At 42.7% G+C, this 27724-nt stretch overlaps 1 protein-coding gene across 1 annotated transcript; it reads left to right on the top strand.

The window, feature by feature from the left end:
• Positions 1-390: 390 nt before the first annotated feature.
• DDB2 (damaged DNA binding 2) lies at positions 391-21040 on the top strand. Its single transcript, XM_087384540.1, has 12 exons — positions 391-505; positions 784-1347; positions 3792-3882; positions 3991-4118; positions 13013-13135; positions 13230-13318; positions 13451-13571; positions 19531-19622; positions 19836-19965; positions 20077-20325; positions 20416-20612; positions 20706-21040. Exons 2-12 carry the CDS (start codon positions 1099-1101, stop codon positions 20953-20955), a joined length of 1719 nt encoding a protein of 572 aa, XP_087240666.1. The 5' UTR covers positions 391-505; positions 784-1098; the 3' UTR covers positions 20956-21040.
• Positions 21041-27724: the final 6684 nt, after the last annotated feature.

The raw sequence follows: 27724 nt of genomic DNA, 5'->3' as shown, positions 1-27724 counted from the left end.
ATTTTTTGGGGAGGATCTTTCCTTCTTAGGCATCCCCTTCTCTAGACTCCTCCCTCTTTGCTTTCTCATCACTTTCTTCTTGGGCATCTCCTTCTCTACAGCCCTCCCTCTCCGCTTTTTCACAGGCAGGCCATATGAATTGCAATTCATCTTGTTTTGTTTTTCCTTGTTGGGCCTATTAATTTAAGTGGAGAGGCGACTGGGCAAAATACATTCGATGGAAACCAGGTGTCCACGTGGAGGGGAGCCAGAGTGGAACGTGAGGTGGAAGCTGGATTAGAGAGCCACGTGGGGGGCATGGATGCCGTCGGTAAGAGAAGATCGACGGTTGTGGGATGCGGCAAGTTGAGAGGCTTGTGCATCAAGCTGTTGTGTGTTAATCCGCAGTTAATGCTAAGTAAAGCGGTTCATTTGGAGCTGTTGGCTATGGCGGATTGAAGCTCTCATTTGTGGCTGGCTATGGCGACCATCTTCCCTCTTCTTCATTTCCTTCGATAGCACACAGGTAAACCCAACAGCTTTGCCTCTTTTGCCTCTGCCGATGGCTCTGTTGCTGCATTCTTTCGTTTTCTTTGCTCTTTCGTTTTCTTGCGCCTTGCACTTTCGTCTTACAGCTTCGCGTTTCCATGGTTGCCTTAGGGTTTCCGTTCTTCCTTAGCGTTGAATTTGGTCCTTAGGTGTTGTTCTTTCTACAGGACTTGATACGACGTATTTGCTAACATGTGTCTTTGCCACCCATTTTCGCTACTCTGCGACAGCGTCTGACTATTTTAAATCTTTCAGGCGTACACAGTCCACCTGCAAGTTGTTTGAAGCTGTATTGAACAGGCAGTCAATGTGCGAAATTGAACTGACTAGTGCGAGAATCGAGCACATTTGTATCGTAACTTTATTCTGGTGGACAGCCAGCTCCGACGCAAAGTCTGTATTTAACTAGTATCCGTAGTCACATTCAGAGAAGTGAGAAGTCGCTTCAATCCACTATTTAACCAGCATCTGTGAGAATTGAGAAGTCGCTTCAGTTCACTCCGTCGGTATAGTTGGCAACCTTATTGAAGTGACGTGCGGTTTCTCGGGTTGGCACATTTACGTGGAAAGATGGCTGGAAGACCCCGAAGGAATGTGCGCACTGTTATCGTGAACAGAGAAAGTGAATCAGAGGAAAGCTCAGATGAAGATTTGGAAAACGAAAGTGATATAGAAGAGGAAGTCCCGGAGGACACTGAGGATGACAGGAGGGACGATGCTGCTGCGCAGGAGACAGCTAATGATGACGATGTTGACGTGAAAAAGACGAAGAAGAAAAAGCCGATCACTATCAGTCTAAAGGCAGCTAAATTGTGTAAGGTGCGCTTGTGGCTTGAATCAGTCTTGAAGTTGTCGGAATAGTCATACTTCGTTTTGAAAAGTAAAGCACCTTTGTTAGAGGCTTTTGGTATGGTACACTCGAAGGTAGGTTTTGCGCTTACTGCTTTTTGTCCTGTATGCCATGCGGTTCGCATGGATATCAGGGCGAAATATCATGTTGTGTATATGTTCCTCTTTTGTCCAAGTTACAGCTGTCGTCTTATGCTAAGGGCCTTAGCACATGGCTGGTTTAGAATGGGAGTAGGATGGGTTTATTATTCCACTCTTAACCCATTTTAAACCACCTGGTTTAGAATGGGAATACAGTGGGTAAGCCACAGTTTGTTCCCATCCCGAACCATGGTTCCTAATCCATGGTATAATGTGGGGGACGAAAATTGGCTATATTTTATTCTATTTTTATTCCATGGTATAGTGTGGAATTGGCTATTTATTCTATTTATATAGCTGCCTTTCAGATTTAGCATAGGAGATAGGATGGATACAGTCCATCCTATCTCCCCTCATATGCTAATACCCTAAGCCTCTCCATCATTAAATGCCTTTCCATTTTCTCCAGCTTGTTTATTTAAATCCCTTGTTTTGAGTTTTTATCTATCTGGAGTTAAGTCTTGAAAAGTACATCGTCACTATGCATGTGGTTGAATGAGAGCGTAAGGACTACATGTTTCAGATCTTTCATACGTGTCTCTTTGTTAAGTAGAGTCAAATTCAGCATCTTATCTGTGTAAATTTATGAGCTGCATCTCATCAGTGTGTGGTTGTCATCTAGTGAGTATTAAGGGGAGACTCAATAATGGCTAAGCAGTGTATTGGTGTTTGCTATCAAAGATAGGAGTGGAGCAACAGTAGTCTGCTTCAAGGGAATATAAGAACTCAAGACTTGGTCACTCTGATCACTACTTCGTGTGCGTAACAGTCAGGCCATGGCTCTTTGTAGCATGGATACTCCACAAGACTAGGTCATTGACCCTTTTACAATTCTCTTTTGTTATATCCCTAGCTAATCCCTTTTAGGTAATGACTCACTAAGGGTCATGAGAAACACTAGGCGGTGGAGTGCAGAGGTTAGGATGAATAATGCTAACTAGAGTGTCATATCTGGATGGAGGTCTGGGAGGGAATGTGCTATACATTGGCATAGGGGTACTAGTGTGGAGGACATGGATCAGTACCTGGATAGTGATTCCTTGGCTATATGTGGAGGACACTGATGAGTATCTAGATATGGATTCCTGCTACAGGCATGCTGTACCTGGCAACTTACAAGCTAGGTGGATGCATCCCTTGTGGAAGGGGCTTCCGTGGTATATTGAGGGAGAGGTCTTGATGTGGAATTATCAAATGATATGAATTAATAATGCTGAGTGCAACAGCTCATAGCTCATATAAATGATGCGAATATGGACCTCATGTAAGATGAGAGCACCAAGTTGCAGCCTGTTGGTATTGTGATAATTCTTTCTATCTTACATGGTGCGTTGCCCTATCAGCTAGATTTAGATTTAGATGCTCGTTGGGGAGAGACTAAAATGAAAATGTTTAGACTTCACAAGCAGTTGTAGCTTGAATGAAGAGATTTTGGACTACCTTTTGATTAGCCTTCTCCTTTAGTGCTAGCCTTCATCATGGCTGAGTCTGCCCTTCACCTCCGGAGTGCCGACAGAAACTCAGTACGAAGACTTTGTATAAATGGATGCTCAAGTATGTGTGGGTGTGTGGATTTGTATGTGTGAGAGCATATTTTTATACTATGGTCTACACCCACTGTTGGGCGCTGATGACGTCAGTGGGGATGTCATAGTAGCTAGTCCCTGCTATGCATGATGGAGTTTATGGTTTTCAACCTTGTGAGTGACTATCATGAGATTGAAACTGCACTATGTTGTGTTTTTAGAGGATGAGTTTGGGAATGTTCCTGGATTCATCTAGGTATAAGATGAGAGCACTATTCTTGAGTAAACAAGTATTTATATTCGATGGCTTCCTTTGTCTTCTAATGAAAGGGTGAACTAGGATAACACTTAGAAATGTAGTATTCGTGTGTTTGACTAGGAAGCTTTGCAGGCTGCAAGTTTCACGAAATGGTGAGGTGGATTTAGCTAGAGATTGCCATCTGATTTTGAGACGATGGAAAAAGCACTTCATACTTATTAAGCCGAGAGAGTGTTTCCATTGTGGCATTATCTGTGTTTCAGGGACATTGATAGCTCCCCTTGCCCCTCTTTGGCTTCCTGAGATAGACGATTCACTCCTCTTGTCCTTGAGTTTTTGATGTAAGATGATATTTCTGTTGTAATCCGGCTTGATTTCTTGTCATATACTGAAATTTCCCTGCTGCTTTCATTATATTTTGCACATGTTCCAGTTTGATGTTGCCATAAAGCATTATGAGATGTAATCTCTTGTGTTTTGAATTTCAGGTATGTAAGGCTAAGGATCACCAAGCTGGTTTTGTGGGGTCTATCTATGTAGACTGTCCCAACAGGCCTTGCTTCCTTTGTAAGCAACCTGGTAAGGTTTTGATTCAACTATATAATTCGTGTTGGACATGTTTGCAACTGTGTACATTATCCTAGGATGAAGCCATGTGTTGATACAGGTCTTGTTATTTGTATCCAGGTCACACAACTGCAACATGTCCCCACCGTGTCGCAACAGAGTTTGGAGTTGTACCTGCCCCTAGAAGGCACTCTTTGGGCGTTATTGACTTTATACATGAACGTCAGCTAAGAAGCCACATTCCAAGGGTATGCTTTACATACATAGTGGGCACCCTAGTCAACAGTTTAGATCTCATGAATTACAAATTGTTGTTGTAGATCATGCACATGCTGACAAACTTACAAGATTGTATAATAATGAGTGATGGACCTCAAAATTGCAGCGAGATGCAAGAATTTAGAACAAGGTTCTGTACAATAATGAGGGATGGGCCATGAAATTGCAGCCAAATGGAAGAAGTTAGAATATTACTTGTAAACTTTCTGTGTGACCCTCTTAGTCACAAGGGCAACATGCAAGCCAGTTAGTCTTCTAGCAGGTTGGAAGGGCACGGCCTGAGTAGACTTGCAAATTTCTCCTCGGGAAATAAGTTGGAGGAGCTAGACTTTAGCGTATCATTTGTCCTTGAACTCTTTTCGCTTTGCAATAGAAATTCATTCTTTCATTTAGCTGTTAATCCTCTCGCTACCTTTTGCATTATGTGTTTGTAAAGAGCTATGAACCTTCCCACTACCTTCTTTTATTCTTTCATTCAGCCATTAATCCTTTCGCTACCTTTTGTAAAGAGCATGGATGCAAACCCCTAGGTGTATGTTGTATGGGCTGATTGCTAGAGTTGACCTTTAAAACACCTATTGAATGCACCCTACATGCGACAATGGCTACACCTCAGGCTGCCGACTTTGACTGGTGCCTCAAGGACCATGAAAGGGTTTTGTTGCGGAATAAGCTGGGAACCTAGTACTCATTCATGATAGAAAGAAGGGACTGGTTTGACATCCTAGATCTCCCGGCTCATGACTATCTTTCCACCCACTAGGTGAGCGGGGGATATTGCCTCAATAAGAGCTGCCATCTCCAAGTAAACACTTGACATACGCATTGGAGGTGTTGGCTAATACTGAATGAACATTACCATCCCCTGATCCAAGGAACAGCTCCATAAGTAGTGTGAGATTATCTCTTGGACAGTCGTCAGCCAGGCATGTTTCATATCTTCTCATTTGCAGCCCTCCATGTGCCTCTAGCTAGTAGAAGTAGTAGGTCTTGCACAGTCGGTGGCTGCTCCAAAGCCGTGATTAGAACATGGAGTGGACTGCGCGTGGTGCTCGCTACTCAAGCCAATGCCTCTGCCACAAGGGGATCCAAGGAGGGGCTTGTCACGGGTATCTGCAGCCCATGGAATGGCTGCTTACATGGCAGTTCGCAGCCCTACAGCCCACAGCAGCAGGTCAGAGCATGGTACAAAGTCTTCGTACCGAGTTTCTGTCGGCACTCCAGAGGTAAAGAACAAACTCAACCATGACCAAGGCTAGCACTAAAGGAGAAGGCTAATCAAAAGGTAGTCCAAATCTATTCATTCAAGCTACAACTGTTGTGAAGTCCAAACGATTTCATTTTAGTCTCTCCCAAATGAGCATCTAAATCTAAATCTAAATCTTCATTATAGGGTAACACACCATCTAAGATAGAAATAATTATCGCAATACCAGCAAGCTGCAACTTGGATGAAAACCTCACAATGTAAAATTCGCATGTCCACTAATATGGCAGAAGCATATACCTAGATGAATCCAATAACATTCCAGAGGTGAAGGGTATCACGCATAGGAGGGACTAGCTACTATGACATCCCCACTGACATCATCGGCGCCCAACAGTGGGTGTAGACCATAGTATAAAAGTATTATGTCACACATACAAATCCACACACCCACACATACTTGAGCATCCATTTATACAAAGTCTTCGTATTGAGTTTTTGTTAGCACTCCGGAGGTGAAGGGCAAATTTAGCCATGACGAAGGCTAGCACTAAAGGAGAAGGCTAATCAGAATGTAGTCCAAATCTCTTCATTCAAGCTACAACTGCTTGTGAAGTCTAAACGATTTCATTTTAGTCTCTCCCAAACGAGCATCTATATGCAACTTTGACCCCTCTATCTCCTTACTAAATGGAGGGTTAACCAAGGTAAGATATTGTGCCTCTATACATTCTTCAAGCTTCTCATCATTGGGAAGCCCTTTCCTGTAAGGGAACCTATTTTCCTTTGTGCATGGCTGCATGTGTTCATCATATGTGCTAGGAGCCTAGGGCTTGTGGCCTACTTTATGATTAGCCTTGTTCTTTATTGCTACAGTATGTGTCTGCCCTTCACTTGAGTGTGCTGGTAGAAACTCAGCATGAACACCATTGTATAAATGGATGCTCATGTTTCTGTGGATATGTTTGTGTCATGGTCTACACCCACCATTCGGTGATGATGCGTTTGGGAATGTGATAGTAGCTAGTCCCTGGTATGCATGATGGAGTTTACTGGTTTCCACCCATATCGAGACAAGGTCATTTTTTGACTAGAACTGTGTTGAGTGGATTGGAGTGAGAAGAAATCTACTTGTGAAAGAGTGTCTCATGGTGAAAAAGAGTCAGAAAGATGATAGCCATCAAACTACTTGCCATTATATGCCTTAAATTTCTCGCACTTTTATTTCCACCTTAAGATATCAGTATGTGTTGTCATGTCTTGTCAAGCATGTCCTCCATAATCATTTTTCCCATAAGCTATGTCTTTTAAATGCTTTCCATTGCGTATTGATCAGTACCTTTCTTAAACTTCATTGTCGTGATAAAGCTTAAACTTTCAACCCTGTGAAATCAAGAACTTGTTTCTTAATCTAAGCTCTACTCATAGCGATCTATTTTGATGCCATCCAACTATTTCGTTTTTGGCTCTACAGGTTTTGGAAAAAATCATGTGGATAGGTCAATAAAGTCCTATACAAATGTGTCATATGCATGGTGTACCTAGGGTTGGATAGTAGGTGAACGTGGGTTACGGGATAGCATAGGGCTGGATGGCTATTTTTAGCCGAGATTGCTATATATGGAGATTGATTCATATATAGTGCTCGCTTTATATGTAGGGAGCTATTCATAGCATTGTGCTATCTATAGCGGGTTTCCTTCTATATAGAGGGAGGGCCAGTGCTATTGTGTAGATCAGTTGAGCGCTCCTCAATTGATGGATGGGGCTTGGACCCAGGCCGGGACTCTGGCCATCTACATGGTGGATCATAGGTGGTGTATTGAAGGTCCTCTGGACGGGCTCAGGTGGTATGGGACGCCTAGGTTAGATACGGGCCTATGGATGAGTCAAGTTGTAGCCGGCGATTGGGAGGTCATTTGGTATCAGAGCCGTCTTATCACGATTGAATTCAACGGAGGTATGCAGAAAAGATGTCTTCTAGGTACGCTTTTTGAGATTACTCTTGCAAATCTGAATTTCCGCTCATGTATGGGCTGAATCGTTGGCTGATGATGTGGGCTCATGATTGGGAGAGTAAGAAATAGAAGTCCATAGGCTGTGTGCTCTCTCTCGGTTGCTACGTGTTTGGAAATCGTGATTCCCTGAGAAGGGTAGGCGATGAGAAGACTTGATGCTTTCAGCAAGAGATATGAGGATGGATCGTTTCTGACCTATAACTTCCCACGCTTGAGTTGTTGATGTGATTGGCTGTGTGGGGACGCGTGAGAGTGCGCTGGTGAGGGAAAGAATTCACTCTAGGTCCTCAAGGATGAGATTCCTACCCTAGAGACCTAGATTTGCTGCAGTTGAGAAGTAGGAGGAAAGAGAGAGTGTTCATAAGCCTAGAAAGCGGCTTGTCTAGGAGATTCGGGCATCAGAGATAGGGGCGATATGATTGGGGGCAGGCGCTTGGCTTTGGGAAGGAGCGTATGTCCTGATTTTAGCGCGTTTTGGCTATTTTTGGCTGGCTGGATAAAAGTGGGACTAGATCTATTAAAAGCGAGACTGTTTTTTGGTTTTAAAAAAAAAAAAGCAGGTTGCTTGTTTGTTTTTCTCTAGCAAGGAAAGCACTTGCTCTAAATCAAGCACCCACCCTAAATTTGCCTAGCTTTTGATGGCCCTTCCTGGCTATTTATATACCCGGGATTTCTCTCTTTCTCACTTCAGCACTCTTCAGCACATGAAGGCGAATTTCCCACCCTCTTTCCGTCTGAGATCAGCCTATTAGATTCCGCCATCTTTCTTGCTGTCCTCTACTCGCCTTCTTCCTTGATTCCACGCAGCACTAGATTCTCTTTTGTTAGTGTGAAGAGCACGTGTTTGGACGGCGCTGTTTTTCTTCTAGTCCCTCTCCCGTGCGAGATATTTTCCAGCCTTCTTCCTTGATGGTTTTTTTCAAATTATACTTTTCTTGCATATATCTTGAAGTTTTTTAGATATATAGTACATTAATGGTGCCTGAGTATCTGTTACATATTAGACCGGATTTAACAAAGGCAAATGGATTTCCCTTTCTTGAATCTTGGTGCGTAGATTCTTGTTTGGTTTCTATTTGAAGTTTTGATCTCGATGTGATTGCGAGTTATGACGTTTCTTCGAGTTACCGTTTGGACATATGAAGGTTCTTTATGTATTTGGTCTACACCGGGAATGGAGAAATCACACTACATGGCATGAAATGCATTCTTTATACATACACAACATTTTGGAGGAAAATAGAAAGACAATAGTTTGAAAGACGTCTTTCAGTGGTTCTATCGAGGAATACTACAAAGGCTTCAAGTCAAGAAGAAAGTTACTACATCACAGGTTAAGCTAGCTTTTAGATTGGCTCAAAAGGAAAGAAGGAGGCAAATTTTGGAGAACTCAAATGCAGAACAAAGACATGCTCAGTTGAGGCACTCAAAGATATTTGTAAACCACAAATGGGTAGATAGAAGCTAAGTGCTAAATCTTTTTCCTCAATAGGTGTCATTTAATGTAACTTTTTTTTTTTGCAATCAATAATGACTTGGATCTTTCATTCATAAGAACATAGCACTTATTGTGTCATTGTATGCAATAAAGAAGACTATGGGAAATCCCTCAAGAAGAGAAAAATGACTCTTTTCTTTTGGCTTTCTATTCATGGAGGGATTGCAGTGAACCAATGGAGGTCTAGGTTCGGTGAAGTACTCATTGCCTTCTTGCTAAGGAGACTATTCATCGTTGCTTATCGGACATGCATCGATCATCTGGAAGGGGAGTACTATATTAATGAGCAACTTTATGCCCTCTCCCTTGTTCGTGACTTAGGGTGCTCGGTAGCTTAGCTCTCTCTTTCCGGTCCTCTGAGGAGTTTTATGAGAGACATGACACTTCTTGGGCGCTTTTGGTTCGATGACATTCTGTTGAGTCATCTTCTCTCCCTTCTTCATGGCTCAGGGTGCTCAGTAGCTTGGCTCTCTCTTTCTAGTCCTCATCTTCTCTCCCTTCATGGCTTAGGGTGCTCAGTAGCTTGGCTCTCTCTTTCTAGTCCTCAGGGTTTGCATGAGAGACATGACTCTTCTTGGGCTCTTTTGGCGGGGTCATTTTGATTCTCACTCTTTTAGCCCAAGGTCATGGATAGTCAGGATTCAAGAGTTGTTAGGGATGCTACCTGCTGTTTTCTTCTTTGACCTTGGGGTATTGTAACACAAGGGGATGATATAATCACATTAAGAAAAGGATGAGAACGGATTCGCCACCCTGACTCAATCTGGGATGGTCTGAGTAAAGAGGGATTGGCTACCCTGATTCACTCATATTGTCCACTGAGCTTTTTATTTGCAGTATACTTTGGTGGTATGGGACACTAAGGTATGTTACACTTAAGATTCTCTGATGTGGTGGTATAATCCAGCGTGAAACAATACCCAAGGACCTCTAGGGTGAAGTACAAGTAGGCTGAATTGAATTGGGGGCAACCTAATTAGATTAAAAAATAAAAATAAAAATAAACGAGGGCTGACTAAGATTCTTTACCCTGAGAGAAGCCATGTATTTTTTGGGTTCAACCCTAGAGCTCCATAGTCTAGACTCAATCTCAGGGAGGGTTACCGCATATCTTTTGATGATGGTATGTCAGTGCCTTGTTTGGAACTTGATGTTCCTAGATAAGAGATCCTAAGAACTGGATGATCGTGTGATCGGAGCGGTTTATTGTGCACAAGTTTATACAGGATATTCGATAGTGGATCTTGTTTTAAGAGATTTCGGATTGTATGTTTCCGTAGTCTTTGGATTACATAGGATGTTATTCCTATGATGGTTGACTATATTCATGTCTAGAACAGTACCATTGACTGGATATAGCCAACTGAATTTTTATTGATTATCCTCATGTAGGGGCCTTTTGAGGATAGATTAAGGGGACCATATTTTTTCTCAGGATTTTGCCCATTGATACTTCCATGAAGATTCTTCCATCATGAGTTATGAACGGATACCTAATTGTTTTGCGATAGAAAGTCTGTCATGTATTTCAACCCAAAAATTTGAATTACAAGGGTATTCCGTTGAGGGATTTTCTGAATACTATACTAAGTAATTCAGGCCATTAGGGTTGATAGAAATTGCAACCAACAAAATTGACCTCGAGGGACTCAATTGATGGGGTTGTTCGAACAATGATTCCCGATCTCAACCTAAGATTTTGAGTTCAAGGATACTCAATAGATAAGGTTGATAGAATCATTTACCTTCAGGTAGAGATTTTACCATGCTTGTGTACGGATATGTCAATGGAATTAACTCTGTGGATTCAGGCGTTACTTGATTTCTCGAGGCGACTACTCTACGATATGTAACTTTGTTTAGATTGAGAGATTTACTTTTCTTGGGTTGGTTATCAAAGATTGTGGCTTTGGCCTTAGATTCTCTTTGATTGGAATCTCATGGAAAGTATAGCACACTCAAACTGATAGTCAGAGTATAGTTATTGGCATTGACTCATCTTCACAGAGAGTTTTCGGGCTTTTTGGTGAACTCAGGAGTGAGTTCTTAGAGGAAGGGGAGTATATCATGTGCCTGGTGTACCTAGGGTTGGATAGTAGGTGAACGTGGGTTACGGAATAGCATAGGGCTGGATGGCTATTTTTAGCCGAGATTGCTATATATGGAGATTGATTCATATATAGTGCTCGCTTTATATGTAGGGAGCTATTCATAGCATTGTGCTATCTATAGCGGGTTTCCTTCTATATAGAGGGAGGGCCAATGCTATTGTGTAGATCAGTTGAGCGCTCCTCAACTGATGGATGGTGCTTGGACCCAGGCCGGGACTCTGGCCATCTACATGGCGGATCATAGGTGGTGCATCAAAGGTCCTCTGGACGGGCTCAGCTGGGTTAGATATGGGCCTATGGATGAGTCGAGTTGTAGCCCACGCGCTCGGGGGTGGTCGGGAGGATCGAGGCACCTGCGCTATGATTCTGGTTGTATCGAGGACGAGATTCTAGGTCAGTGATAGGGTCAGATCCTGCGGGGTCGTGTCAAAATGTTTATGGCATTTCCTTCTAAAATTTCCAAAGCTCTTGTAGCTTTTCCGTTGGTTTTGCATTGCAAGGCTGGTGGCTACCCATTTTCCTTCTAGTTTTGTGCTCCCAGTTCCTTCCAGCAGCATATCTATAAAAGATAATTTCAGGGCTCCAAATCGCTTTCTCACAACGCTTCCCCTTAAATGATGACGTTATTATATATACCAAATTACTCCAAGGTAAAGGTACAGCAGGCAATGCCAAGATAGTCTATTTGGAAGGTAGTGTGAGCCTTGCACAATTCTTTTCAATGTACTATGAAGGTCTGAGATGATCTTTGCTGACCTTCTCGTGTGAGCCTGTTTATTCAGAAGCCAGATCTTACAAATTAAAATTTTTATAAAACAAGTGAAAGAACAAAGGAAAGAAGGGAGCTTGTGATCGACTTTAGATAAATTATGAGTAAATGAGGAAAATAAAATATAAAAATAACTTAGCGGACCTTAGCGGACATGCAAATTCTTTGAATTTTCGTCCAAGTGGTGATCAGCTGTTCAACTACATCGTTTTATCTTACGCGGGTGCAGAAGTCCCAACAGCTAATCTTATTCTTTAGAACAACAAAAATTCTAAATTTGTATGATTGGACTTATTCTAGTCTTACAAAGGTATATAGTAAGCAAAGCTGTGCTTATGTTCTCATTAGTAACCAAGCATATACTGCCATCTGGTTTTGAAAGGTTCTGGAATCTCTTGGATTAATGCAGTGCTTTAAGCTTACTACGCTTTGAAATATCAACCCAAACACTCAAAAGTTCAATAGGCAAAAGGAAGAAACAAAGCACAAAATAGGAAAAAGAAATGAGCGAGAGAGAAAGAAAGACAAAGTCTATTTACGTCCACAGGAGACTAAGGGACAATAGACAAACCATCTAATACAACAGCTTAGGGAGGCGTAACATGGCAACTCCCAAGGAGTGCATAAAGCAACTCTAGTTATTTAGATTACCTAAATTATATCTTGGACATAATTGACCATACATCATCTTAAGACTGAGTCTTTTGGTTTTGATTTAAATCCCGTAATGAGTACTATTCCTCCGCGGCACACTACTTTCCATCCTTCCTGGCAGCCTTAACCATGTCTAATTCGCTCTATCCTTAAGTTGAGCTCTTGTAAGGTCTTTAGCTATGCATAGCTTAGTTCCTTTCAGCTTGTAGGATTGTTGTAGGATCTTGAGTCTTAAATCTTGTGAGTTAAATGTAATAACAGCATGACCTTTACGTTGACTAATACGGACTTCTTTAGCCTCACCATCATCTTGGAGTTAGCAGGCTTGTCGTCCTCATCTGCTGTCCAATCAAAGGCTTGGATGCTTTAACATGTGCTAAGGTATTACTGAATGAATCCTCCTCATTTTACCATCCATCTGGGAGTCTCCCAATATGCATTATGCTGTCTGGCTTCATGTTCCGCAGTCTCTTCTCGAATATCAGCAGAGAGAGAGAGAGAGAGAGAGAGAGAGAGAGAGAGAATTAGGTCACCATAACACACCTACCAGAAGATGTCATAGAAGTGGGTCAAATTTTGTCTTATACATTGGTTTGTATGTCTCAGATGGCACCCTCCCCAATTATTCCAAATCGTGTGGATTGTGCAATCATTAAATTGCATAGCAGACGAGTGACATATTTAGAGTTCCATCCAACTAAAGATAATATACTTATTTCAGGGGATAAGGTGAGTTTTTCAGCTATCTTTTCATCTTTGATTCTTTAGCAACGTGTGATTGTTTTATGTTTATAGGTTTCTTGAATATGGCTTTGTTTAACAGAAGGGACAGATTGGTATTTGGGATTTTGAGAAGGTGTTTGAAAAGACTGTGTACAACACAATACATACATGCATTGTCAATAGTATAAGGTATCTATCCTTCTGTGTCCTTTTGCTCAAATAAACTACTTGTGGTTCTTCCTTCTGTACAGTAGAGTGATGATCTATGGGTTATTCAAAATAGCTCACTCAATTCATCTCACCTTGAGTTTTTTGATGCAGGTTTCACCCCACAAACTTCGACACTATATACACTTCTGGATCTGATGGCACTCTAAGCTGCAGTGACCTGGAGACAGGATTGCCTACAAAATTGATGGATTTGAACCCTGATGGATGGAATGTAAGTATCGTGCATCCTTTTGTTTAATAGCAAAGGGTTTAGCGTTTGTTCAAGGCCATGAATGTGCTGTCCCTTTGGCCTGATCCTACATGTATGTGCATGCCATACCACATCCAGGACGTGATTGTTTTATGGGCATTAATGTAAATACTAGAGAATAGTCGAGCAATATACATTATGTTTGTTTGGATGATAGATTGCCCCGCATGAGTAGTGGCAAATGAACTCTCTGGAGGAGAGTCTCCCTCTCAGGGTACTTGTCTTCTGTTGAAATATCTTGCGTGCTTATATTTCTAGTGCCCTTTCCAAATTCTTTCAAACATGTAGCTGCTATTCCCGTTGTAGAACCTTTTGCCTCTTGTGTGTCTCTGTCTGCTTAGCTCTCCCCCTGCCCGCATTAAATCCTGATTACCTACATGAAATCTTTGGGATTGCTTTCACAATTCCAATGTTCACAGACCTTCTAGGGTTGACATAGTAAAGCCCTAATGGATTCAATTCTATATTCTGTTTGTGGTAGTTTTTTAAATCAAAATTTGTAGGGATTTCTAAAGGACATTGACACAATTCAAGAAAAGCTTTCAAGATTAGAGATGCAAGGGAGCTCGTCTGTTACACCCTGCAGATATGATTTGTCCTTTTTGTATGCCTGCATTTTTTGCACTTAATGTCACCGCCCCATTTTAAAGCTACTCTACTTCATGAGGTCCAGGTTATAAATGCAAGGGGAGCAACTCTAGCCTTCTTGGCCCTTTCTATATGTCCTCAAGAATCACTTTTGCCTTAACACTTGCTAGGAAGATGTCCCAGTGGAAACATTCCTTTCACGTGTATGCAAAGCCCCATGTCCTCATCCGCCGTCTCTGCAATAGGCCATTACAGAGAGCCAGCCCTTTTGAAAGCTTTTAAAAGCATAACATGTAGGCTAGACAAGGTCCACTAGGACTCGAATTTTTGGAAAGTCGGACTATCTATTGCATAATCTTAAAATGTACAATTCCACTTGTATTCATGCTTTCTTATCTTGCTAGGATGACGTTTGCAAAGGTGAAGGACTTTTAATATATGTCTAGGAAACATGTAGGTAGATTTGTGTAGTATGAGCCACGATACTACTACATAGTGGTGGCCTGGTAAGCATAAATTTATTTAGCTCGAGGCCAATCAGGGCTGACTGATTTTCATCAATTGAGGTCTGATTCCTGAAGACATGATCTCAACAGCAGAAGCAATTGAGTTAGAAATTGGCAAGGGCAGATCTAGCCCTAGGGTATGTGACATCTTACTGTCATTGGGAGGACGTGAATTTTATAAGCAAGTAAGCTATGACTAAGTTTGTAACCGGTTTGGCCATGGGGAACTGGTCTAGAGGAGCGGTGAGTTCCTGAAAGCCCCTAGTGTTAACATCTAATTGGACACACTGGCTAGACCTAACTTTTAGAATCAAGGCATGGCATCACTTTCACCTCGCGGAGGGGTGTGACGGAGCTAGGAAGTTTGCCCCCAGATAGATTCCCAAGTTTCGCGTGGGAAGAGGGGTTAAAAAGGATTAAAAGGTTGCCCCTAGACAGTACTAATGTTTGTCATTGGTTAGTGGGGTTAGAGCCTTTAAAAGTTGCCCCTAGGAAACCAACGTTTCCTTGGTACAGGGGGTTAGGGGCATTAATGTGCCACGTGTGAAAAAGTTGCCCCGAGTTAGGGGCATTAATGTGCCACGTGTCAGGCATGCAACCTACCAGCTCCACTCTTAGCATTATCCCCCCCCTTTAGGGCAGATGGCGTCGAATTCTAGGGCTTGTTCCAGAATTCGCCATCTTCTCCTGCTTCTGCTTGCTGTGCCAGACCTTCTAGATGTGGCTGGTTGCTATTTTGTTGCTGTTTCTCTCTGTTTCCTCACCCTCCAGCACTGTTGCACGCAGTCCAAGCCTGGGAGCACCTTCTGCGACTTGCTGGAGCCCATCCTGGTGCTGTTTTGCTGCTGTACGGCGCATTTGATAGGCTGTACGGACTGACAAACCGTCCGTACAGACTGTACAGACCCTGTTTCAGGCATCCGGTGCTACAAGCTCTCCTACTCCAACAACGATGCCTCATCTTCGATGCTGCGTAGCCTCCCAAATCAATTCATCGTTGTCGCCTCCACCATGAAGAAGCCAGCCAGCTTCTCTCTCTAAACAACCTCCTGCCACGTGGCAGATAAGGTTGGGTCAAATTGACCAGGGTAAGGTTACCTTTTTGGATAGGGTTAATTAACTGATGTGACACGTGGTAGATAAGACTTTGGTCTGAAAACCCACTATGGTTATAGTTAAGGTTAGTTATGCCACAAAGTTTTGTTACCTATTTTTTCTTCTCTTTTATTTTCATTGTAGATTTAAAACGACAAAAAATCTAAAATTGTATGATCGGATATATTGGAGTTTTACAAAGCTATATAATGCATAGCATTTATGTGGTGGCAGGCTAGCTCACCAAACCAGCTCTGTAACATGCATCGTACCATGGACTTCTATTGACAGTTGAAGACTTGCATCTATGCTAACTACCTGTTGTTTTATTAATTGCGTCTTTGTGCATACCAATATCTAAGTGCACAAAGAATACAACTGCGTACTTTGATGGCCAGTAGGGCTGGAGTATCACTGGGAGGTGCAGTTTAGTAGGCTAAGACTGCTGTCCACACGGATTTATTTATTATTATTATTGGAAAGACAAGGGAGGTTATGGACTCCCAAGGTAAGAGTCCCTTTGAGAAAGGTACTCGCCTTGGGCTAACAAGAGCATGGCAAACACACAAGGCTTACTTTCTCTAGCTACCTTTTGCTACTTGGAATAAGAGCTTCTGCTATGGTGACCAGGCTATTCAGTTTCATTGTGAGGCAGCACTCTATTGCTTTCTTTCTGTTAGAAATGACCCAATAGAGGGTACACACAGCGGAAGACTTATAGTAATGCCCAGGAGCTCACACAGTGTGGTGTGGGGTGTGGAATCACAAACTTCTTCACTTAATGTGCATCACATAGATTTGCAGACTCATCAATAGACAATGAACCAGCCAGATAGATTTCCGTCCAAAACTATGGACACAATACAAAAGATATAGATCCAGAGTCCCACCAATGGTGTGGTCCTCTGATCTTACCACAAGGTCCTTCTCCTATCAGCCAAGTATCTCTAGACTCGAGCCCGGGTGCTCCACCTCGAGCGTAAGTAGACTTTCCGTCCAAAGATCTCAGCACCTTGCTGTCCTAGTAGGCAGCCTAGGCTTCAGCCCCAAGTGAGCTCAGTCTGCAGCAACTCTGGCCCTGCTTTGCCTCTTGGATGTAGGCCCAAAGATCAGGCTTCTGCTGCTCCTTCTGCTCCTATGTTTGCTGACTTGCTGGATATGGAAATGAGGCAAGTGCCTCTGCTTTTATAGGCCCTAAGGCCTGTCATAAAACCGACCAGTCAGGCTGCCTATGGCCGACCAGGCCCTGACCTGTACTGTATATAAACGCCCCTTTGGGGCTCTCTTTTCTAGGGCCTTTGGCCCACACTTCCATGCAAGGGCTGAGCCCTTGGCCAGCCCTAGATAGGGCCTGGTTGGCTGGATTTGCCCAGCCCAACCAGCCCTCCATATGGGCTGCCGTGTGCTGCTCCATCCCCTGCCATGTCAGTGCCTTTCTGTCCTGCTGGTTCTGCCCTCTGCCAGGCTCTTCTCCAGCGCTGTACAGTTCCGTACACTGCTGATGTCATCGTGCCTTTTACTTGGGACACCCCGCCAACCATGAATGCTCCAGATCTGTCCCAAATCCACACATGCAGGTAATCTCTCTTTGGGCACATCCTGCCCTAGGTCTCCCTCCCCCACGCTCTCCTCATTTGGGGGCTTACAGATGGGGAGGTGACCTTTCCAACACTTTCTCTCCGTGACTATGGAGACGATGTGGTCTTACTCTCATCCTTAGCAGAGAGCATCCGGCAACAAATAAAATCTTTTGCGAGACAAGTGACTTGAGGTCAACCTTGGTAAAACCTAGGTCATGATCTTCAACACATCCCGAGCAGCCATGCATAGAGAGCATTTCAAACTGGATGGATTACTTGTGGGTTCTTTTCTCTAGCCTGATTTTCATGATGCGATCAACGTTGCAGGTTCATCTGAGCAGGGGATATGCCACATTTGCTAGACTTGAGCGGCAGTGATTTCACTCTCATTTCTAGGACCCCCAGACCAAGTCTCTTCTCGTCGACTTTTTGATCTGCCCTGCGGGGATGCATGGCAGTTCTTGGGGCTTGACCTATCAGGGAAAGCTTGGGCTTGAGTGGAGAGGCTTTTAGGTATGCCTGCTCTCACGAATGACCGTAGTAAGCCGATAGTCCGGCATCCGATAGTTTTGACTGAGTTCGGAGCATTCCCACTACAGCTTGATGCAACATTCCAGGTTATTACATACCTCTACTGAGTCGGGTGTTATGGCTCTTATACATCTGGCCGATGTAGGCTATGATGGCTGGCCCTATCTTCATCCATGACTTTGGAAGCTGAGTGCTGTAAGAGGTGTTGGTACACATGTACATGCAGATGGTTAAGATTCTGGGGCTCCACATGGACATATTACCCCCCTTTCAATATAACATTGAGGCGTCTTCTGATCCGCTTACATATCACGAGGTCCACTAGGTTTTCCAGGAGGATCTCTTACAACTACACACATTCAGAACTCAGCTGGCACCTAGTGAGAACCAATAAAAGCTTAATAGATGCATATAGAGGTCCATTCAACAAACTAAGGGCATTCAATGAAGCAAGTCGCATTGTATACGGACCATTGCGTGCAGATTTCGATGATACACAATGGTCCATCTTTCCCATGACTTGAGGATATCGATCGGGTAGTTTCGTGTCTCGTCTCACTACCTAGGAGGCATTGAAAGGGGACGGGCTGGGGCCTATATAGAGTCGCATCTGTACTCTGCAATTGGCAGGAGATTGATAGAAATTGGCAGGAGATCGAGAGAGGAAGGAGCAGTTCGCTTTCAGATGCCCTGTGCACTATTGCGATCCAAGGTTGTTACCATTGTCTCTTTAGGGATGGTTTCGGACCCCTGTCCAGTTCCCTGTCTTACTCAGATCGGAGATGTTTGGTGACTTTCGTTCAGGGGACATAGGCGAGATCAAGGTGCAGAACTAGACTCCACTAGGAACATGGTCACTGAGTTTTTCCAGCCAGACAACACGGAGCAGGCCCGAGAGAGATGGCGAAGCTGAGATCGAGAGCGAGAGATGTGACAGACTTGCCAGCGGGTTGATACCCAGATCAAGCTTGGGGACCCTCCCTCCGTGTTCAATAGAGGGACACAACTAGGAGACCACAACCGACCACACATACAGACCATTGCCAGCGCTCTATCATGCCACTGCAGCAAATCGTACACTGCCAGGCTCACCCTTGGGCTGATCCCCTACCCTTCCACAGAGTGATGCCACACCATAGTTTCCACTGGGATCCCCCTTGGGCTTGACTCCATGGGCTTAGACATTTTTATGTATTCGTGTTTCTATGATTATGTTGTATTCGTTTTGGGTGTAGATGCCTGCTTAGAGCCTTCACCCATTCAGCTCATTGTTTCTGGTTCTGTGAGTCTCACAGACCTTCTGTCTTTCGAAGACTTATAATAAACTTTCTTTTGTTCTTTTCTTCTCGTTTCTCTTCCACTCTCCTCCATTATTTCCTCTGTTTGTAGTGCTGTCTGTTTTGCTCATGCGCTGTGGGGAGTTCTGGCTTGGGGAAATGACCATTGTAGTCTTAAGTTTGTGTCACGTTGTGTCCAATCTCAAAGTATTGGTGCTTTTTCGAGTTTCACACAATGGGTACATTACTTATATTCCCCCTTAATCCATCCATCTCTGTAATTGACCTTTAAAATTTGTCGAGGCCTGTTTCACAAACAGTACCGACTGATCTTTATGTTCAGGGGCCTTCAACATGGAGAATGATTTATGGAATGGATGTGAACTCAAACAGGAGTGTGGTGCTTGCAAGTGACAATTTTGGTTTTCTGTATCAGTAAGTAATCTGGATCTCTAGACCTTCGTGTAGTTTCAATTGTAGGGTCATGCTGTACTTTCTTTTTCGTTCAGACTAATTTTCCAAAGCTTCTGGATTTTCTTTCTTCAATACTATTGCTCTCTCATGGACACATTTCTGAAGGCATCCAAGCTACGAATTACTATGGTAGCCATGTAAATTTTTTTTAAGTCGATTATTTTTTGTGAACAGAGTTGATATGAGGGCAAACAAGACTGTTGGAAAGCCTCTTCTGATACATAAAAAGGGATCCAAGGTTGTTGGGTTGCATTGCAACCCAGTTGATCCAGACCTCTTCATCAGCTGTGGCAATGACCACATGGTAAGCTGACAAGCATGTGGTAGATATTATGCAAGCCATCACCCTGTAAAAGATTGTGGATCTTCTGTTAAAGTCTCAATGGAAATCTTTGTGTGTTTTGTATGAAATTAGGCGCGAATCTGGGACCTTCGGTATTTAGATACCAAGGGCCATCTAGCAGAGCTTTCACATCCAAGAGTAGTGAATTCGGCATACTTTTCCCCTGTGACTGGAAACAAGATAATAACAACATGCCAGGACAACCGTTTACGTGTATATGATTGTATCTTCAGTAATTTATCAGAGCCTAGCAGGGAAATTGTGCACAGCCACGATTTCAATCGTTACCTTACTGGTTTTCGTGCTGAATGGGATCCAAAGGTTCTTTCTAACCCTTTTCGTTTGGTTTTGCCAAATTACGTTGATTTGATCTTTATGGGATTTAAATGCCAAATAATACGGCTTACGCAGGATTCATCAGAGAATCTGATCGTCATTGGCCGCTACATAAGCGATGATTTTGATGGCATTGCGCTGCACCCCATCGATTTCATTGACGTAAGTACGGGGCAGCTTGTGGCAGAAATCATGGACAAAAATATTACCACAATCAGTCCGGTGAATAAACTACACCCGCGGCTAAATGTTCTTGCAACAGGGAGCTCAAGGTGAATACTGCTCTTTTACTGGAGTATGGCATTAATTTCGTCCCCCAAAAATCTCCCTGTTTTCTGAATTTACTCCCTTTGAGGATGTTGTAGATCTCTATTTATATGGAGGCCGAAAGAGGAGATGGGTGAAGACGAACAAGAAATGGAATTTGTGGAAGCGAAAAGCAAGGTTTCCATTTACACTGTGCAAGATCCTGCAGAAGCAAAAAATTCAAAGGGAAAAAGAAAGTTTGAGGACGATGATGATGGTGACGACGGCATTTTCTGCAATGGAAAGAAAGGGAATTCCAAGGGCTCTAAATCATTGTCAAATCCTGTGAAAAGAGCTGGTTCACTGTGATAGTCTGGGGTGTTACCTCGTTGTATATACCTTTGGAAGTCCGCACATTGAAGTCAGTCTTTCAATTTGAATATGTTTTTTAGTACAAGCAAATGATTCTTTGAAATGCTAACATTCCAAGCACATTGCATCATGAAGGAATTGAAGGAAACTCGCACCCGCCTCTCTTGCACACACACAAACACCATTAAAAGCAAGGGAAAAGAAACTTGGCAAAGTTGTAGGTCATAATGACTATATGAACAGCTTAGATTTCTCGACCTCCTACTCATCTAATCTTGCCAATGGTTTAAGACCCACGTAGCGTACCGGGACAGCTCAATGAAGTTTTTAAAACACAAGTGAATAGCTGAATTACTAGCGATCTATATTAGAGAGAGCTTGAATTCATTCACCTACAATCATGGTTAGTCGGTCGTTGTAGTAGAGTGACCACAGTTGTCCCATAGGGCCTCGAGTCATATTCTTATTGATGTAGGCTTAAGCATGGAAAACAGTCCTTGCATTTAGGTTAGCGATGCTCATGATGGTTGATGGAGGTTTTCACCTCCACATGGAGTGTAGCAAGGTTCAAAAAGGGGCTAGGAAAGTCTTCGTGCAGACCCTTCCCCCACGTGCTTCCCCCACGTGGAAAGTCTTCCTGCAGACTCTTCCCCCACGTGGAAGGGTCTGCAGACCCTTCCTGCAGACTTTCCTCCCAGGAAAGTCTTCCTGCAGACCCTTCCCCACGTGGGCTTGCACTTCCCTTTTATGAAAGTGCCAACATCCAACGGCCTAGATTTAATCTGGGACGACCTTGGCTCTGTACGAGAAGTGGAGAGCTTTAGAAGAAAAGGAGAAAAGGATTTAGAAGTCTAGTCTAGGAGTTTTGAGGGCAGATTGGGAGTGATTATGGAAGTAGGATATATTGCAAGAAAAAGCTTGAAGTTCATATAGTAGATGGGCACCTACCATGATTGTATGTGCCTCTTCGATTGTACCCAAATTGAGCTCATGAGTCACTTCTGGAACCAAGTGTTGAGAACCAAGCCACGTGATTGTAATCTTTGGCTTGGCTAGCTCTTGTTCACTAATCATGTCTTTAATGAAGTGACCAGGATATAGATGTGTCTGTTCTGTCAGCTTCTCATCTTTCATCTTCAGCTATTTTGGCTATGGCCTACTTGTATTTACTACTCCAGATTGGAATGATTGTGAGCTAGTTTTTCGACACACATATTCTTTGAAGTTTGATCTACATCTATGTTTCCCTTTGGTTGAACATCCTTCTATTGGTTTTGGATAGGATTAATCACCAAAAATATCATGGTGGAATGAGATGTGAAATTGGAGTATTAAGTTTAAGCACATCAAGAGGCTTAAAGATCTTAGTACTTTAATTTAGCACATACCATAAAGTTAGCTCATGATGCATGTCACATGACATGTGACATGACACATGGAAGGAGCCACATGCTAATACTATATGACACCCTTCAACATATGACACAAGGCAACATACACATGGCAGCATGCCTCATAGACCCCTAAACGTTTGGACAGATGTCAAGACCTTTTCGCAAGTTCACCCCTTGGTGCACGTCCCCCCATGAACCAAGTGTCCTTCCAGCTCTCTAATTCTTATGACAAGCTTTCATAACTCATCATTTGGGAAAGGAAAGTTTCCCAGGGCCACACCCCATGAAAACTAGATCAACGTGCTATACATTATGAGAATTGATCTTTCACCTTCAAGCCCTTGAGGTGGCATCTGCTTGGTACTTTGCTTGGGTTAGTGGGGGGATTTGCACCTCGGCATTCCTAGTCTTGATTGTCATGATCTTAGAACCCCAATCATAAAACACCTTGGCACTTCAAGGAATGGGTAGGCATTCATCTCCATTGAAACATACTATGTAATGCACTCCTCAGATGTAATGATGACATCTGGGAGCAGGCTTTTGGTCTCCACCGATTGTTGATTGGTCATGCATACTTAGAAAGGAGAAGGAGCTTCAGCCACTCGAGATAATGTTGACTCCTGAGCCACCATCCATGGTACACTTTGCTTTTTGATTTTGACGTGATGATTAAAACTTCGTCATTGACCATTGGTATGTCAACGCCTAGAATGGTGACAAGAGAATCCATGACTTACAGTGGCTTCTCTTTGGCTCAGAACTGCTACAAGAAACACTCAGTAATATGGAGCAATTTTCAATAATTCAACCATTGCGAAACTAACCTTCATGTTGTGGAAGGTTTCCTGTTTGAACTCAGGCACTCGGTGGTACTTGGCTTGGTTCGGACTTGCTTGTAGACGCTTCTACAGCACGGTCGAATGTTGGCTCGAACAACAAGTCAACAGCAGGTGCCTTTCCTGAGCCTAGATGCCACCTATTTTGGCTCCTTCCAATTGATGTCCTTGGTTTGTGGTGGGCCCTTCTCGAAATCAGTCACTAGGCCTTGGGACTTAGTGATTGCATTGGCTTCAATCGAGTCTATTTATTTTACCAAAATAGGTCAACACTCTGGATCAATATCCAATCATTTTGCATTGCGCTTAACATGCTCCAACCACAATTTGCAGTCCTTGGTATGGCCATGTTCTCCACAAATGTAACACCTATGGCCCTTGGCATTATCCTTTGTCATTCTTTCCTTTACCTTTGCCTTGCTCAGGTCTTGGTGGACATCCGTCCTTAGACTTGGTGTCTAATGCCACCTAGTTGATGTCCACATTCGGCTTTTTGGCATACCAACACTTGGACTGGCCATGGCCAAATTTTGAACAAACCTCACAATACTTTGTTTTGCAATCATTGTGTTGCACCATTTTTCATTGGGACCGAACTTATCCTTCTTAAGTTTGGACTTCAGCTTGTTTTTCTTCAATGAAGTGTCCTCATTCTTTGGCCTTGGCTCCCTCGCTCTTCTTCGAGGCCACTGCTTGGTTCAACAGATCTTCATTAGATTGACAATTTCCAAAGAACCCAAATCCAACTGTGTGCAAATTGTGAGCAACCAAGCACATAGAGATTTATCATCAGATGGTGTGCTCAATTGGTTAATAAGTAAGAATTGCATCCACAACAAAATCCTAGATAGACTCTTTTTCTTCCGCTTAAGATCGCTCAACTTGGTGCAAACACTCCTTGATAATTTTTGTTTGAACTGCCTAAAAAAGGTCTCGGACCTGTGATAAGAGTCTATGAAGTGCCCAACCAGAAATTGATTAAACCATCATTGGGCAATCTTCTTCCTTGGTACCCTTGAAGTCTTGGAACCTCACCTTAATGGTTTGTGTATTTTTTGACATGGTGGTCACCAGCTTGGGACTACTCAACCACAATCATTCTGTCTTGACTCGGTCTAAATTTCAAACTCAGGTCCTTGTATCTTCATGGCCAATTGTTCTTCTTGGTGAAGGCTTGCTCCATGTTGGCAACTGTCACTGTGGATATCTCTGTGTGGTCATTCAACATGTCGACAGACAAGGGTGGTTGCTCGGTCTACCATTTGGACACGTCTTCTAGCCACATGAGCCAATCTTATTTTGGGACTCGACCCATACTGTTCATTTCGTGCGTGACCGCGTTTGGGGTTCAAGGCCCATTATGAACCTTGCATGTGTCCTTGGCTTGGCTCTTGCATTACCTCCATTGCTCAGGTAGGTCTTCTTCTTTGTCCTTCTCCTAAGGCATGCCCTACCTCTAGGCTTGATGCATGTATTCTAGGTCGATATCCATGCTCATGGCTTAGCTCATGGACGATTTTGTTGGATGACTCAAAATCATGGCTTTCTATGGATGACTGGTTGGAATCTTCATGCCTCCTCAAGGACTCTCCCATGACAAGCCCCTCAGGGTATCTCAACTCAGCCTAGGGACTGTCTTACCATGTACATTTGGCACCTCTCTCAACATGTGCCAGATATTTGTTAAGGCACGAATGACTTTGTGGGCTGCCAAGCTTCCATCCAGACACTGGTCATCAAGTAGGTCTGAAAGATCTTCAAATCATACCTTGACACTTGGAGATATCTTTTATAGTAATATGCTAATGCAAGCAAATACCAAAGCTCATCGCTTGTGAGCATCAACCGCTACTCTTAATCTCTGTGCACTCAATTCTAACAATGACTGCTATGCTCAATCCACTCAATTTCCCTCTCATTATTTCAACAAGATTCCCAAATATTGATGGTCTTTTCTCCTCACTCCTCGATTGACTAGTAAAGCCAGTACCCGATGCTCATTGTGTGCATAGTGCTCCGATACACACAATGCTTGAGTGAAAAATGCTCTATCATCTATGCAAGCTACAAGTGTTCAAATGTCTGCATATGATGGCATAGAGAAGAAAAATCAATAATTATAGTAGGTAAAGGTTCAAGCATTAGATTCTCAATTGGAAGAGAGCACTATAAATGCAATTCACTTACAGATGCAAAACACAACTTTGAAGGATGAGATCAAAAAGTTAGAAAAAACATCATCATTCATGAAGGATACTCCAATGGGTTCAAGACTACGTCAGAGGAAATTGCATCCAATGGATGAAATATCTAAGAAAAGTGGTCACTAGAAGTGTGGAGTGAGAGCTTGTAAGAGTGTTTCAGAACTCATGTCTATCCATAATGAATACTATGGTGCTATGGGTGAAGTGTTTATGAAAGAAGTGTTGGAGTCTGCTATATAACATCCAAAATTCAAAAGTCTAAAATCAGAGATAACATTTGAGTCAATGAACAAAGTTGTGGAGCATTTCAATGCAACTAGTGCACAGGGAGTTTGTGATACTGTGGGGATAAGCACAAGGGCATATCAGCTCATATTTAAGAGCTTAAAGACAACATGCCTCTCTATGGGAGCAAAAGTTAAAGCCCCTCTTCCTAAACCGATTGATGTTGATAAGGCCAGGCATGCACTCAATTTGGGCATACTTGATTTAGTCGGTGAGCCCTAGCATGTATGTAGTACACTAACTTTGAAAACAAAGGCTAGAAAGTCTAAAGAATTGGAATTGACAGGCAAAAATAACTCTATGATGGATGTTCGAAGAGTTCTGCAAGCGATGGTGAAGTTTTATGATATGCCTATGGAGGAATGCAATGGTCTGAAGATTGTACTAAAGCTTGATGAAATTGAGGTGGTCAAAGGTCAAAAATTAGAAAGAGCTAGTTTGAAAATGATGAATAGAATACTGGACCTTGAAGTTGAGCTTGATGATGCATGAGAGTTCAGTGTGAGATCAGAACAGGAGATTGGTGGTTGGCTGCCTTTGAGGTATGATGGAAATTTGAATTTTAATGCAATGATGTAAACATACTTAGAATATTTTGAAATAACATGTGAGGCTTTTTTGCAGGTGCCGAAAGAGTCACATTCAATTTTGAAGTGGTTTTTTTGACCTAAACGATATCCCAAGTGTGATCAAAGGTCATAACAATGTCGAGCTACTTGAAGTTGAGGGTAGATATGGATCCTACCATGTAGAATGGCATCTAGCTGCTAACCTCAAGACTATTAAATGTATGTTTAATGTGGAACATGGAGCAAATACAAGCCATCCTTGTCCACTATGCATGCCAACGAGAGTACTTGGCAAAGGGTGGTAAAAAGAATCAATCAAAAGCCATGGGCCTCTGAACTTGCAAAGATAGATCAAACTAAGGCACCGGATAGGGATGCTCTAGGGAAAAATTCATCATGGAGCCCAATTCTTGAAATTCCTCTTGAGCGAGTACACATTTGTGTGCTTCATGCTATTGTGAAACTAATTGAAAAGTTGGTGCACCTATACATCATTTATGCATATAACTTGAAGCCCCAACAAGAGAGTGAGAGGATGATTGCAAGAATTGAAAAGGTTCTTTAGATATGGGACTACACTCTAGGGGAGTAAAGATTACAAAAGATGAGAAAAGATCTGGAAAAATAGGCAATGTTCCTTGTAAGCCAAGCTTTGGTGGTGTCAAGGCTTTAAACTTCCTTTATGCAAAGAAAAAGAATGACAAGCTCAAACGTGCTAATGAGTTTGATGTATGGAGAAAGTTACACAATGCCTATTGTGAACAAGAGGAGAAGGGACAAAAAAGATTGGAAAAGGCGCGAGTGTGGTTAGCTCTTGATAGCTTGGTACCTTTACTACTACAAAAGAAAAGATTCAAAGATGATGATGCACATTGTTTCATCAATGCTATGAATGACTTTAGCCGGAATATGGAGATAGCTTGGGGAAAGAATTATTTCACATAGTACATGGTAATCTCTAACTTGGACATTGAGATGTGCATATTGAATGGTCCTATATTTACTAATTTGTTTTTCCATTTGGCATCACATTTTATATGCTCATGCACCATGCATGGCATGGAATTATGGAGCATCAGAGTGTGGTCCACTTAGGGCATGGAAATATTGCATTGGCAAGCACGTTGTGCATATAATAGAGTGACCCAACACGGGGGTGGTAGACCTAAGTCAAGCCCAATGGTTCAATTGGTTCAATGGTGGTATAGGAGTATCGAAATAAGAGCAACTGCAACACTAGCATTCAAAGATTCCTTAGTGTCCCATGCAGTGCAAGATGTTAACGCGGAACATCAAAGAAGAATATACAATTCATCAAATGCAAGATAGAATCATGCAACGTGGTGTGCAACCCATCATATACAAGGGCACATATGGGTGGGGAAAGATGAAAATGATGGTGCAGACTCTTCCAATGTGGATACCCATGCATAAGTTTCAAAATCTCTTTGTAATTTTAGCTATGTGATTTGCAG

The sequence above is a fragment of the Dipteris shenzhenensis genome, chromosome 14 (genome assembly GCF_047967505.1).
Source record: "Dipteris shenzhenensis isolate YYH24624 ecotype China chromosome 14, Dip_SZ_1.0, whole genome shotgun sequence".
Classification (NCBI taxonomy): Eukaryota; Viridiplantae; Streptophyta; class Polypodiopsida; order Gleicheniales; family Dipteridaceae; genus Dipteris; species Dipteris shenzhenensis.
This window is presented reverse-complemented; position numbering and strand designations above follow the sequence as displayed.